Source organism: Lepidochelys kempii, chromosome 8 (assembly GCF_965140265.1).
Source record: "Lepidochelys kempii isolate rLepKem1 chromosome 8, rLepKem1.hap2, whole genome shotgun sequence".
Lineage (NCBI taxonomy): Eukaryota > Metazoa > Chordata > Testudines > Cheloniidae > Lepidochelys > Lepidochelys kempii.
Genome location: NC_133263.1, coordinates 96,160,063 through 96,176,375, shown reverse-complemented (window position 1 = coordinate 96,176,375; position 16,313 = coordinate 96,160,063). Strand labels below are relative to the sequence as shown.

Genomic DNA, 16,313 nt, shown 5'->3' with positions numbered 1-16,313 from the left:
ATAGAAGCAGCATGTAAAGCTTCCCTTGCCGTAGACGATGCTCAGTCTCTGACCATAGTGCTCTTCCTCCAACGATTTCTGTGGCATATTTGAGGTTTAAATTAGGCAACAGTGAAGCAATCTAGCAATGGAAATAAAAAGGAACGAGGTCTGAGCAGCTGCGTACTGTGGATTCCTCTTCATGCCACAGAGCATTCTTTCCCTGTAATATTTGCCACTGGCCTAAGCACAAGCCTGCTTTGAAGTTGGACACAGGGGATGGGAACTTTTTAAACATTTCATTTCTGCATTGTTGGCTTTCATCTCTGACATACTTAAAATATGCTGCAGCTTTAACTTGGAAAAAAAAAAAAGTCCACAGTAATTCAAGTAATCCCAGAGGCCCAAGGCTCTGCACATTAATATTGTGGTTTCTTTGAAAAAATACATGAGCATTTTCAAGTGGAATGAAAAGGACATTATATATTTGTCCATGTGGTATACTATATACCATGCTGAAGCCTGACTTGTCCTGAAATATTGCTGTTGCTTATTTGAAAGAGTGAACATATCATTACAAACTATAGGCGACTGTGTGAATATCCTTTCACTTTGATTCTGTAATGTTCAGCGCTATATTATATATGCTCTAAAATGATGATGGATCATTTTTGCCACTGTAATAGTGGGGCAGGTAATATGAGGTAACTTCTGTTTCACTGTAAAACAGTCTCTCCACCTTGATTTATTTCCTCTGTCTCTTTCTCATATGGAGTAATGTGACCTGGTGGAAGTATAGGAAGAGATTTACTAAAACTAGATCTTAAAAATACCCCAGTGACAGATTAGATACAGTCAGCCAAGAAATCATATTGGGAACGGATTGGTATTATTGAGAAACACAGGATATTCATGAACTAGAGCAATTTTACCTCTAATACTATAACTCAGAGATGCTTAAAGCCAGGTTTCCAAAAGAGCTGAGCTTTCATTTATACACCAAAAAACAGCACAGCCTGACAGTGTGAGGGGAGAGCCTGCAGCAGCCTTCTGGAGGATCAAACACCAGGGCTAACTTGAAATGTCTGTGTCAGGGAGAAAGGGATGAGGCTTTCACAGCTTGGAGAAATATGAGCATCCTATTCTCTGATCTTTCTTCTGTAATGTCAGAGGGTGGAGCAAGCTGGGCAAGGTTGTGGTGGGAGGAGTGTCTCAGGCTTTAGGCTCAGAAGCTAGGTATGGTCTCTGAACCTTTTATCTGTGAGCTCAATTTTCTCCCTATTTTCTAATACATTTTGTTTTACTGAGGACTTTTGGGATCTTAGACTGGTCATGGGACTATTCACTGTAGTCCATCCTGTGGAGATATACATGATCCTTCAGTTTCTTCATAGAAGAGTTGAAGCGGCTGGGGAAATCCACACAGGGCTCTCAGCTAATGGGACCGACCAAGGAGCCAATCCTGGAGGTGCTGCTGGTGCCCTCATGAGTTTGAACAGCCCAGGTGATAAAGTTAAAATGATTCCTCCACATTCCTATAGTTCCTACATCTTCCTGCCACACTGAATGAAGGAATATAACAATACTGTAGAGCATTCTGTATGTCATCACAGAATCTCAATAACATCCTGAGCATTAAGGGTCACTATCCTTTCCCATTGCATCTTATTCTCAAGGAGTTATAATTCCACTATTTTAATTTACAATAGGCTGAAAGTGGTTATAGAAGGTGTCAATCAGGATACAATCATTTTTTGAAGACCTGGACTGGTAAAAAGCTGAAGATCTTTTGTAGATTCAGATGCTTCTCTGAGTTGCTCTAACAAAGCGCACAAAGGACACTAGGACCCCTTGTGATGTGTGAGGGACTCAGCGCCAGGAATTCTTGTATTGTAACCCCAGTTCACCATGGACTCCATGTCTGTCTGTGAACAAAGGCATTTAGGGTTTAACTACATTAGAAAATTTGCACCAATATAACTAGATCAGTTTAAAATCGATCAATGACACCAGTGCAAACATCTTACACAGATGCAATTAAACTGGTTTAAATTTCACTTGAATCAGTTTAAGTCATGCTTAAAGTGACTTAAGTTAATGCTATATTAATTTAAATTGGTTTAAATATGTTTGTGTTAAGGGTTTGCACCTATGTAACTAGATTGATTTTAACACCAGGGCAAGTTTTCTAATATAGACCAAGCCTTAGACTCACATTTTCAGAAGTGACCTCCTCTACTTTTGAGTGGCTCACTTTTAGGAACCCAACTTGAGAAACCCACGATGCTCCCCACTACATAGACTGGAAATTGGCCTCAGCTCTTATGCCTGGAGTCCATGGTCCCCCATCCCTCTGTGCACACCTACAAGGACCATGGACAGTCTATCCATAACTGGTATTTATGTGGATAGCTATTTAAGCAAATACAGAATGAAAACAGCAAATTAATGTTTATTACATCCTCTCTCTGGAGACTCTGTCACTTTGGATGGGCTAGCACCAGCAGGAGAGTGAATTTGTGTGGGGGGGTGGAGGGTGAGAAAACCTGGATTTGTGCTGGAAATGGCCCACCTGTTGATCACTTTAGATAAGCTATTACCAGCAGGACAGTGGGGTGGGAGGAGGTATTGTTTCATGATTTCTGTGTGTATATAAAGTCTGCTGCAGTTTCCACGGTAAACATCTGATGAAGTGAGCTGTAGCTCACGAAAGCTCATGCTCAAATAAATTGGTTAGTCTCTAAGGTGCCACAAGTACTCCTTTTCTTTTTGCGAATACAGACTAACACGGCTGTTCCTCTGAAATCTATCCAGACCATTCAAGGTGATGGATGCAAAATGAGGCAATACATCTCTTCCATTTCTAATGTGCATCTGTGGTAAAAAAAGCAAACAAGATGCTAGGATGCATAAGGAACAAGATGGAAAATAATACGGAAAATATTATAATGCCATTATATAAATCAATGGACTGGCCTCATCTGGAATGCTCTGTGAAGTACTGGTCACCCCATTTCAAAAAGGATATATAGGGGATTCAGAGCCTGGTGACAAGAGTGATTAGGGGCCTGGAAAAACTCTTGTGAAGAAAGATCAAAAAGATTGGGACTGTTTACCTGAGAAAAGAGGCAAATACAAGGGGACCTGTTAACAGTATATAAAGTGAATGGTCTAGAGAAGGAAGATGCTTTTGTTCCCACGCTCTTGTAACAGGAAAAAAGTGGCATTTACTGAAATTGAACGTTGGCAAATTCAAAATTGATAAAAAGAAATATTTTCACAAAACATGTAGACTGTGGAACTCACTGCCACAGGATGTTGCTGAGGCCAAGAACTTAAGATTCAAAGCAAGACTGGACATTCACATGGACAAGAAGAACATCCAGAGTTATAATATAATAAAGTTAACAAAAAAGTGATATAAAACCTCATGTTTCAAGTTTAAGTCAATCTCTAATTATTAGGGATTATTATTATTTGTATTGAAGCAGGAGCCTCTGGACCAGGCCCCTATTGTGCTAGATGCTGTACAACACAGAACAAAGAGACTGTTCTGGTCCTGAGGAACTTACAATCTAAGTAGGATGGGGGAAGATTATTCAACATTTGCCTATTGCAGGGTGTCTTGCATGTTCCTCTGACGCATCTGGTGATGGCCATTTACAGGGACAGAATACTGGACTAGATGGACCATAGGTCTGATCCAATCTGGCAAGTCCTATGCTACTAACTGCCACAGTATTTGGTGGCAGTATCAAAAGAAGAATGGTATCAGTTCCATAGATAATGTATCATAGCAGTAGTCATTATCACCTTCATACTTAATAGTGACATAAGAATCCAATATGAGATCAGTGAAAATCAGAGGCCAGGGGCCCACTGTGATCTGCTGGGAAGGGGAATGTGTAAGTGTCAGGGCTAAACTGTTTTCATCATTTAAAAACAAAGAGTAAGCACTAGATCAAGGTGACGAACTTCCACTTTAGGGGGCTAAATCCAAAATGTAGATTTTCCCAAAACTTCTGCTCAGACCAGCCCTGTAGGTACCTAAGTTTCCATTGGTAAAATTTCCCCTGTTGGGCATGCACAAAGCCATACCCTCATCCCTCTGGCAGCTCACCCATGAAGAGGCAGCAGGGATATTTTTGTAATGGAAGCAACTCCTGCATTCCAGATAACACGTACATCTCCACTGCCAAAAAAGAGATATATTTACTGTGGGATATCTGTTTGTGAGCAGAACAGTAAGTTTATCTGTGAATTTCTGTTTTTGTTAGGACTCCTTCTGCGTTTTAACATAGCTTGTGCATTGTGTACTGCTGAGACCAGCACAAACGTAAAGACATTGAGCATGATTTTCAAAGATGCTGAAGACCCAGAACTTCAGATAAAATTAAAGAGAGTGATGGTGCTTGGCATCTTTGAAAAATTTATCATTGGTAACCTGTGAAATAATGCACTATACATTTTTCACCTAATTTATAACCTACATTCTGGTTTTTACAATCTTAAACATAATGGGCTGATTTTCCATAATGGCCCAAGATCTTTAATAATCCTTACTTAAAATGACACATATAACACCATATTTATTGGAATTATTCTTACCTGCTATTAGGTCATGGTGACCTATAGATCTACCACACTTCCCATCCAAAATGTGTTGTGAAGATGTGTGGAGCTGCTGTATAGCTAAGCATTCACTTAGTACATCTTGTTCAATATCAGTACATGAATGTAGCTGGAAGAGGAGGATAAAACAAAGAGATCTTATTTCAAAGTACACCAAACTGTAGCTAATTGAATTCATATGTCTGTTTGGTTATAGTCTACGAATAGAAGGAAGGAACAGAATGTCATTCTTAGGAACTTAGTGTAATTGAGGATATACCCGGTATTAAGTATTTCTAATTAGAGGTCATTGGGTTTTCTTAAGCACACAAGTTAAATGCTAATCTTACATCAACAGCATTTTGGTTCAGAAACATAAAGTACCCTATGTTTCTTCAATTTTATGGCATAATTTCACTATGTATTTCTAGCTCTCTGTAGTGTTTTAGGTTCTTTGGCAAAAGGTTTGCATCGTTTTTGTAACCGTGACACTTGGAAAGACTTTTGATAGGGAAAGAAAAGAGTTTGTCCTTATCAGATTAAAACTGGTGAAATAAGGCACTGTCAGTAATGTCAGGTTTCAGAGTAGCAGCCGTGTTAGTCTGTATTCGCAAAAAGAAAAGGAGTACTTGTGGCACCTTAGAGACTAACCAATTTATTTGAGCATAAGCTTTCGTGAGCTACAGCTCACTTCATCGGACAGTCTCTAAGGTGCCACAAGTACTCCTTTTCTTTTTGTCAGTAATGTGTAAGAGGTATCAGCAATATGTCAGCTGGTCTCCATGTAAATTAATGCTCTGGCAAAAGTGTCTGAAGCATGCTCTGAAAACCACAATGTCGATCATATTAAAAACAGCAGGAGAGGTGAATTAAGAAAGAAAAGCATTTCTAATTCTCCTTCAAACATGCTTATGTTGCCAAGTGTTTGTCATAATATAGTACTCAAATTACACAAACAGCCATCGTATTCTGTGGCCATTAATAGTTATTGTTTTGAAGTTTACAGTTTTGCATACTAATCTCCCCTGGGATTAACTATTCTAAATGCAAGGCCCAGGCAAACCTATTTAGGGTTCTGTTACCCAGGCATTCGTTTTTTTTAAGATAAATATCTAGCATTTTGGATAACAATCTGCAGCTGAAGCCAATAAAACTTTAACTACCACTAAATTAACCACTAGCGTCCTGGATTTTGTTCTCCTAAAAAAAAGAAAAAATTGAGAAAGATCTAACAAACCTCCTCTAAGGTATGGACCACATATTCAGGGCTCCTCTGATGTAAATCTCTGCTCAGAGCATTTTTCAAAAAATCAAAGATTGTGCTTATTGGTTGGATGCCTCAGACATGTGGGCAGAGCAGCCTGTTAATTTTTCTTTCTTGGCTAAGTCACTTCTACTTAGAAATCAGCAAACACAGATAACAATGGACTTTGCTGAGTCATAAACTGCAAATCATGAAGCAAGTAAAAACAGCCCTTTGCTCATTTTTCCTGTTTCAGATTGGAGATGGGAAGAGACTGGAGTCAGTTTTAGAAACACTGAACTATATTTTCAGTTGCACATTTCCCCCCTCCAATATGTTTAAGTGAAATATTTATTTTGCTTATTAGTTCTTTATGGATGATACCTGCCTTACTTCATTTTCATAGAAGCCTGATCAAAATACATTATAAATCTGCTGCTATCTTTAGAAGTCTTCTTAATAAAAATTCTGAATGGCTCCAAGATCTGTATAAACATAGATCCCAATCCTATAAACACCTACCTATATACTTGGAGTCAAAGGGACTGCGCTCATACCTAGAGTTAAGGATGCACAGAAGTGTTTGCAGGGTGGGGCCCTATGGCCCAATCATGAAGTTCTGACTACTAGTGAAATCACCTCCTTCATGGGGAAAATCCAAAGAGGAGATTGGAAACTCCTGGGCTCTTAAACCTTTTCATACTTCGAATTTGGAGATAATAGGTCCCATGTGATCTGGCTGCCAGGGTAAATCAGCAGAAATAACTGCCTCTCTTTGCAGGGTCCTCACATCAGCGTGAGTCAGTAGAAGAGCTCTGTATCTCTATTCAGGGTCTCAGAACTTGCTGCGCTCTTACAGGCCACTATAAAAAATGGTGCGCATAAAGCACTCTAAAGGAGCTAGAGGCAAAACCACAGAATTCCAGGGGAAGAGGAAAGACTACACATGAGAGTCATGCCACTCGGACACAATCTGTGATCAGAACCCCTCCAGCAGTCAGCTTCAGCTACTCCCACAGGAGAGACAGGTATGGAGCAAGAGGGTGTTTCCATACAATATAGTGCTGACAGGGCTATTTTGCACTGCAAATGCCCAAGAGGGTCATGGGGGATGATGCCACAGAAAGCCATCTTCCTCCTGGCTCCACTGCCTTCTTTCTTCATCACCTCTTACACCAGAACCCTTGGAACTGTAGATCTGAAACCCCATGTAGGGAGCTATTGGTGGTATCATGGGCTGCTGCTGTTATTTCATCTCCTGTCCCTACTGCCTTTACTTCTTGTTGTTACTGGTCTGTTCCCAGCCGCTCCACAAGAAGAGGGAGACCAGAGCATTTGGGTATCACTCCTTGTCAAGGAAAAACCCACGCTGAATTCAGAACTTCACTGGGAGTTCTACCAGATAAGGACACCCTATCACTGTGGCCTGTAACCTGCGAGTCATCCCTGACTCTGGCCTCTCCTACACATGTACACCTAGGCCATTTCCAAAGCTTTTGCCTCTTCCTCCTCCATGCCAAGACCAATTCTGGCCCTTTCTCTGTCCAAATCATGAACATTTATCTAGTCCCTTATCATCTCCAGTCCTGAGTACTGCAACCACTTTCTCTCTGGTCTTCTTGACACCCATCTTGCTCCTCCATGGTCCCTTCAAATTCTGCTGTCAAAATAACCTCCATTGTGATACTGTCGCCTCTCTCTTTGAGTCCCTCCACTGGCTCCTGCACTCCACTCCATTAAGTACAAGCTTCTGGTCCTCACCTTTGAGGCTCTTCACTACTATCTGCTTCCTACCTGTATCCACTCTTGAGTCTTGTCACCTCTCTTCCGTTCCATCATCCTTAAACCTCACCTTGCTATGATGCCTACAAAATTCTGAACAATGACTAGGCTGCTGGTGTGCTGTGACTGCTGCTTATTATGCTAATCACAATTGCCTCATTGTTATCTTGTAATCCCCCACATCCCCTCATCTATTGTATCCACATGTTATCTCCTCTCATATACTTAGACTGTAAGCTATTTGGGGCAGCTGCCATCCTTTCATTAACTAGAGAACAATGCCTTACTTTAATAGGGCCCTGATCTTTGCCTGGAACCTTCAGGTGCTATCCCAATAATAACAAAAATAACAATGAATTCAGGATTGAACCCATAGAAACCCATGGGTTTTTTAATAAAATATTTGGCTGGATGGAATACTAGTAAATACATAATGAGCAGTGTGGGTTTGAAATGATCTATAAACGTGTTTAAAACAAAGGCCTTATGATCTATAGGGGGTGTTTTTTCTAACCTACTAAAATACCACATCTTTCCTGACATTTATAAATTATTCAGGTGTGGGATTCATCCATATTTTAAATGAGCTGCTAAACTAAGCGACCCATTTGATTTGGGTGTGAATGAGAGCAGAATTTGGAGTCATAGGTCAGAAGGATGAACAGGAGGTAATTTGAAAGAAGGGCCTGATTTAATAGTGCAGAGCAAACGGCTCTGCAAGGGGAGAAAAATAGCATTAAAAATCACTGCAACAAGAAAATGGTAGTCTGACTGGCACCAGTGAAAAACCATCAGGAAACTGAACTGAAGTTCAATTTTCACCTAGTAACAACACAGTGAAATCCTGATTTGAAAAAACATAAATCACAGACCAATTAAATACAAACATACTGATGAAATTTCAGTAAGTGTTCATTTGAGCATGCCACAGTTTTGATCGATGGCCTTACCTTCTTACGCACCTGTTGTTCTTTGGCAGAATGAGCTTTCACATGCTTGCGCAGGGAACTTGGATCCGTGTAGCGTTTGGAGCACCCGGGAATTTGACAGGCATATGGTTTCTGTAAATGCATGGAAAAGAGAAAGAAAGGGAAGGATTTCAGCTTTTATAGGCACCTACCTTTATGATATGAAGCCTGAGTTCAACAATTAGAATACAAAATAGCTAGAGACTATAATTTATGTGAAAACTTATTGTAAAACCCCAAGCTGTTTGCTCAGCTTGCAACCTCTAGTTTTGCAAATACTTCTGTGTATAACAAGTCTGGCTGCGGGCCAGCTGTGGCGCACACAGAACAGCAATGACAGCTCATATTCTGAAGTCAGTCCAAATCCTGAGAGCACTTAACACATCTGTACTCTTACACTTTTGGGGATTGATTACTGGACAGAATTAAATCATAATGAGAAATAAACTGTTGGGTTTTGAGAACATTATAGTATTTCCACTTTTTGCAAGTACAAAAATAGTACCTTTTTGCCTCTTTGGAGAGGTATTTACTTTGTATGCAATCCACTCAGTATGTAACACAGTATTGCAAAGATCTTTAAGTATAATTACAAAAAAAAGAAAAAACTTGGTTCCTTATTTTGACTTCCTACTGGTTTTACACAGACAGTGTCACATATGTTGCAAAGCAAAAGCTAAAGGCATTAACACCAGAGTGCTTTCATACATTATTCCCATTCCTGTTTTAAATAACACAAATGCTTTATTTACACAATTTATACTCATACAAACAACACTAAACACAAACATTACAGCAAATCAACAAATACAGAAAAACCCAGCATTGTTGACCTTGTCAGGGAAAGCCCTTTCCAACTGTGAATAGTATCTGCCAGAGGTTACCTCTCCTAGATGGCAGAACATGAAGATCTTCCAGCGGCAAGAACAGCCTAGTTTAGCTGATGAGTTCCAATGGATTCCTTTCACGTGGTAGAAAGATACTTCTCCTACCTGTAGGAAGAACACTTCTCTCTATCTGGAGGGTATCAAAGCTCCTTCCTATTAGAACAGAACAGCTGCAGGGCCCTCATGGTAAGCTTCCAGCTAATGCAAGCCTGACCAAATGTTTTATTTGGCTGTGCCACCTCTGGGCCTTGACAACAAAAGGCAACCTTTAAACTGTTAGGGAAATCCTAAATGAATTTGTTATTCCCAAGGTACTTGCTCACAATCAGGTGGTAACAAATGATTGCCTCATGCCAAGCCTCACAAAGCCTCTAACCAGAGGCTAATTTTGCTTTTTTTTTCCTGTGGCTTTTTGCAGCTTGCTTGCCTGCTCACCCATCATGACAATGTACTATACCAGAGGGGCCTCAGTACATGTGCCAGTAAGTTCTTTTAGTGCCCTCCCAGAAAGTTTGGTTGGCCTCTCACCTTTATGATTTGATCACCTTCAAGGGCTGACATCACACATTTGAACCTCTTCTCTTTTCATAGAAAGCATTCCGACATGGTCACTTTCACCTGCAGTGCAAAGTGCACACAAGCCCAATTGCACCACTAAAGTCTTATGTAAAGGCAGCAAGGGAGAAGTGGGATTGGGGCTCCCAGCAGAATGGCAATATAGGGTGCCATTTGCACCGTTGGTTTGCACAGAAGGGGTCATCCGCAGAGGAAAGTGATGGAATCATGATTCTGCAGTCTGTAGTCTGGAGCTGCATTCCCATGCTATGGTTCTGCTTAGATAAAACCCTACACTTCATTTGGATAAAGCCCAGTAGCTATGGCTTAGTACAGATAAAATGAATTTCAGCAGCACTGGAAGAGTGATGACACCCCTTCCTAATTGCAGCACAGATAACTTCCCTAATTCTGCTTTCACCGTGGGAAATGTGACCTAGTAATTTCAGTTATTTAATCAAACCAACCCAAACTAACAGGTCACTGTAATTATTTACATATTCTCCTTTCTGAGAAGATAAATGATGGATTGACCTACATGCAGAGTTTTAAATCAATACCAAATGCACTCCATATGAAATAAGCATCCATGTAAATCCTTTTTCTTTCTAGGTGCCTCCTGGTATAAGGAACAGAGTTATTTATCCTCTGGAGGAAATTTCCAAAGGAATAATAGGATCATTCACCAACTCAAAGCCTTAAAGGCTAACACAATATCTACTCAGAAACTTACATAGGAAAGTTGATTTATTGAGAGTCTTTAGAATACACAGAGAACAGACATGTGAGGAAGGACTATGGAAACCTTTAATAAATTCCTTAATAGAAGAACCAGCAGAATATTTTTCTAGCCATGGTACCGTGATTAGCGATGGGGAAACTAGATCAGAAAAATGCCCATCTTTAATAGCCTAATCTTTTTTGCTTGGACATTCACACAGTCCTTCGATATGTAGTCAGTTTTTAAAGGGGTCCCTGGGTCCTTTGGGCTCCAGTTTTTACAGTAAAACAATACATGCATCATTAATTGTTTACGCTGACATTCTAAAACAGGCAACACACTAAATAAAAACCACAGGTCTTAAATGAAGCAGGCAAATGAACGTTAGTTTCATCAGAATATGAATATAATGAAAATTTCAAAGAACCTATAGCAGGGAAATGTGAACAACAGTTCCAGACACTTTGGAAAGTTAGTCAAAAATGATTACTGTACCTTTGTGCTGATGTATGAGCATTTCAGAGGTTAAAGAAACAGAGAGAAAAGGAGAAGAAAAGAGAGAGCTAAGTTTAGAGATTTCTTTGCAATATCACATAGATGAACAGACACAAGAGCTCTGGGTTATTTTGTTCAGTGTACTATAGAATTGTACAAAAGCTCTACTAAATGATATTCCATTTGTGAGTCAAGCTTATATATATGTTTTTATATTAACTTCAAGCAGTTAAACTTCAAAAATGTGTATCCCATACAGTATATTCAGTTTCAAAAGACACATTTTAGAACTAATTACAAATTCAAATATTTCAGGTTGACTTTCAAATAAATAAAACATTGTTATTGTAAGTGTGCTTGGGTTTGGAAAATGTGACTGACTCGCTTCTCTTGCTTGTTTGTTTTTGCAAGGCATAATGTACATTACGCATTCCTTAATGCTGCACTGTCTGAAATGTGTAGCTGCTTAAAGAGTAAATATCAATTAAACTCAAAAGTTCTGCCCTATAAACACTCGGCCAAATGTTAAATCATACATTCACCTCTTTGAAAAAGACAAAGGAAAGACTCTTGCTGTTATTCTTCACAAGCTCTAGGCTGGGGACTTAATTGGCCTATGATGTCTGTTTGCTTCCTTTGCCGTAAAATTGGCGAGTTAATTGTATCAGGATTTAGGGCAGCTTCAGCACAAATTAAAATTTTTAGAATGGCTACTTAAAAAAAAAAACCCTGATGAATGGATCGTATGTCAGAAACCCCAAACATCCTCGACAGGGGCCAGCTAACATGGCCTTTTTATTATGGATCAAGGAGAAAGGCACATTGTGTGTCTTCTTCCACAGGTTCACCCACTGCAGATACACTTCGGTAAAACTCCTCTTCTGAGAATCACACAGAAGATATTCTGCCCTCCTTGCATGCTCTCCAAGGACCTGATCCAAAGCCCATCACAGAAGTCAAGAGAAAGACTCCCACGAACATCAGTAGGGTTTGGAGCAGGTCCCATGTGCTGTGCATGCATTAAGAGCAGAACATTAGAGTTGAGGTCTACCATGTCTACATGCGAGAAGAACTTGGTACTTATGGTTCATTTTCAGTGCAGTTAGTTAATCATTAGCATTATTAACACATCACACATGGTTGATGTATTCTTGCCTTTTGGGGCGGGTTTTTTTTTTTACAAAATTGAGTCCATTAATTTATTTTCTCTTAAGGTGTTTGCCATGTTCCTGTGGTCATTTAGATCAGACTTTGTCAAAATAAGCAAGAAAACTATTGAATTTCTTACAGCAACAATTTTTCAAGCCTTGATTCTACCCCCTTTACTCACACAGAGCAGTATCTTACTCTACAAGCAGTTCCTCAAGGTGAGCAACACCTTACTCCAGGAGTATTCCCACAGTAAGGTATTCCTCGGTTTGAGTAAGGGTAATAGAATTTTGCCCTCAATGGTTAAATGAAAATCCTCCATTATTTAAATCAATACATGCAGCTAAAAATCAAAGCACCTCTTCCTTCACTTCTTATTATTTAGACATTTTCATGAAATGGAAGCTGCCATATGCCAGTTTCAATGCAGATCCTGTACAAAGCCTGTTTAAACTCTCTGTGCAAGCCATAATATGAAATAAGGTAATGCTTACAGTATCCAGGTGTGTGCGCTGGTGCTTTGCCCGATCACTGGAGTTACTGAAAGCTTTCTGGCAGCCAGGGTGCTGACATAGGTAAGGTTTCTCTCCAGTATGACTCCGCAGGTGAATCTTAAGGTTTTCAAGCCTAGAGAATGCCTTGTTGCACCCTTCAAACTGTAATAAAGCCACAAAACATCTCTGTAAAGCATTATTAAATAAACCATGGACAGCCACGAGTACAGTTAAAACCCAAGCTAGACATGTAATAAATCAACCAAAACTCAAACATCTGCTGAAATTTATGGGTGAAACACATCATTTTGTGCTGTTAATTTCATCTATCATGAAAGGCATGGTGTGTGGATAGATAATACTATATTATTATAAATATCTCACACTTTCAGTGTGCAGTGCTGAACCTTAAAGATATGGTCTTGGTAAGGAAGTTTAAAGAAAGAACAAGCATTCAGCTTTTGAAGTGTTCTCTTAACAGTGTTTTTAACATTACTCTGGGGGGAATTCTGCACCACTGCACAATGCAGAATTTTGCAGAAATTAACATTGTGCGCGCAGAATTTCTTTTCCTCCACAGAAATGGGCTGCAGTGCTGCTGGTCACCACTAGAGGCCACTGGACTCTGCAGAGCCCAGCTTGCACATAGAAGACACTGCTGGTGGGAGGGAGAGGGAGCTAGAGGGTTTCTGGCAGCTGCAGTTCCCAGCATGCCCCGAGGGAAGGAGAAGGCGGCACACAGGAAACTCCGTTCAAGCCTGGGAGCCAGCATCAGGCTGTCTCTCCCTCCGGATCCCTGGGCTCTGGGGAGGGGAGAGGGGCGGGTGTCTGGGCTAGGGGGGCCCTGTGGCTGGGCTCTGGGAGGGAGGGGGTGCAGGTATCTGGGCTGGGGGGGCACTGCGGCTGCACTCTGAGGGGGAGGGGGTGCAGGTGTATTGGCTGAGGGGGTCCCGAAGGTGGGCTCTTGGTGGGAAAGGTTGTGGGTGTCTGCCCTCCCCCCGCTAGGCTCTAGAAGGATAGGGGGCAGAGAAACAGGAACTGCGTTGTCATAGGCATTTCTTTAACTTTCTACTCCTGGGGGAATTTTTGTGTGTGTCGTGTATTGTTACAGACATACTTGCTGACAGGTATTTTGAAATAAATTACCAAAGTAATTAAAAGTGGCATGATTGCATAGCATTATTTTGACAAATAAAATTTGCAGAATTTCAAAATATTGTGTGCAGAATTTTTAATTTTTTGGCATGGTATTTTTAATTTTTTGGGACAGAATGCCCCCAGGAGTATAAAATGAGTTGGCACAAGAAACTTTGTGGGGTATAACAATCCGCTGCCACACACAGGACGGAGAGAATCTGTGTGGCACAGAAGAACCTGTTTTCAGAGAACTGAAATCCTGCACAGTGCATAGTATAAAACAGACTACAGAAGATGATTTGATCCACCTCCTGATCCATTCAAATGAACTCTCCTGTTGCTAACTCTAGCCTGCCTGCACCTGGCACCCCAACTGCTTGCTCTATTCTCCACATTGATATAGCTGGTTACCTGAGCAACACTGGCTTTTACTGTTCTGGTTTCATTAAGAAAGCTTAAAGTGGTAGTTTATAGTGCTGTGTAGCATCTATTACAAATCCTATAGGTCAAGAGCCAATACAGATGTGGACAAGCAGTATTAAGAGCTATAGCTAGCAATTGCAGATGTAAAAGTACTAGTGTTCATGAGGATATGTCACTCTTACAAAATTATCATAAAAACTCACCAGCTCAGACACTCTCCACACTGGATAGTGGGTGAGTAGAATTTCGCAAGTGCATGTGTGAATTAGTATCTGCGTATATACAGAGAAACAGATACTGATTCAGATTCTATAGACACATGCATAATAAGAATGATCATTATTACACTCAGAGTTCTATTATTATAAAAATGTTAAGATCTGAAAGAGAAAAAGAATTTGATTGTACAAATAATATGGGTGAGTTTAACTGATTTTGCACAGTACAAAGTGTTTTTTTAGTAGTTGCTGGGTGCCTTCAACTCCCATGGACAAAGTAGAGGGCCTGATCCAAAGCCAACAGAAGTAAATTGAAAGGGTTGTTAGATCTTTGAAGGAACATACCACCTAACTGCAAGTGACATTACCAAAATATGAGACCTTTTCCTGTTTAGCTTTGTTTCTATTATACTACAGGATTCCAAGGTCCATTTCTAAAATTTATGTTATTAACATGAACTGGTATATTTGTGATCCTATATATAATTTCTTTTCCCTTGAAATATCAGCCCCTCTCTTGGACTGAAATACAGATGGTTTGGTGTGAAAGAAGTACGGAGTCTAGTTAAAGATTAAACATAAGCATCATAGCTTCTGTTCTGGTACTGTTTCGCTGCACTACAAAACTAATTTAGAATGGTTTCTTTTATCAGTTTCCAGTATGGATGCTAATCTGTAGTTTGAAGTATGCAATGATAGAATTTGTTGGTATATGATACATAACAGGAAGGGGTGAATTAACCAGGTGGTCTTATTGCATTTCCTAACTGGTCATCAGCTTGCTTCTTACGCACACACACACACACTTGGTATTACTGAATAAAACATGTTGAACCTAATATGCATCTTTTTGTCACAATGCAAAAAATTAGAGAGACAGACTCAGATGCTCTCCCAACACATGTGGTTAGAATCAATCAAATGTACCCTGGTACCTTGTATTTTTTGCAGCATTACCCATTGCTCTCTTAGAAGTATATAATCACACTTTTGAAATACGTTTCTCTGTTTCACTTTGCTTCAAGACTGCAGCTGTTTTTTAAAAGCCTGTTACATTTCATATTTCCAGATGTTTTGCCTGGTCCCTATTTTACACAACAAAAAACAGAAGGAAACTCCCCTCCTTGTAGTAAATAAAACTGGATGCCAAATATCTGATTTGGCATGGCAAATTCTATGGGCCAGAATCTCAGATGGTGTAAAGTGGTATAAACTCCATAAACTTCAAAGGAGCCACACAGATTTACCCCAGCTGAGGATCTGGTTCATGTTCCTGTAATGTAAGTGATATTTCCAAGAAGTAAACTGAGACTACCAAGGATACATTAGACCCGCTCGTTGCATTTTGCAAAAATTTAAGCTCATCCAAGATTGTATTAACTGGAGCTGTACTTTCTCCTCAAATACTGCATGTCATACATTTATTGTATGCCTTTCCAGCTAGTAACTACTGTAACACTAGTAGAAGCCTGCTCTTGTGAAATGCTAATGGAAGTTAAAGATACTTACACCTTACAGGATCAGGCCTTACAAATACATCCGCGAATGTAATTTCAGATCATCACATGTGCTAATAAGATCGAATTGTCAGAACCTTAAAATCCTGACATAAATAAATCATTATGCACTGCTCTTTTGTTTACCAGGGTTG

At 40.0% G+C, this 16,313-nt stretch overlaps 1 protein-coding gene across 1 annotated transcript in view; it reads right to left on the bottom strand.

The window, feature by feature from the left end:
- The window catches only part of GLIS1 (GLIS family zinc finger 1), a 259,140-nt gene that overhangs the window by 37,523 nt on the left and 205,304 nt on the right, over positions 1–16,313 (bottom strand). Inside the window, exons 5-7 of the mRNA XM_073357637.1 lie at positions 12,885–13,046; positions 8,566–8,676; positions 4,588–4,720 (exon numbers count right to left, since the gene is read on the bottom strand). Of these exons, the coding sequence (XP_073213738.1) occupies positions 4,588–4,720; positions 8,566–8,676; positions 12,885–13,046 (406 nt within the window). The remainder of the gene's footprint in view (positions 1–4,587; positions 4,721–8,565; positions 8,677–12,884; positions 13,047–16,313) is intronic.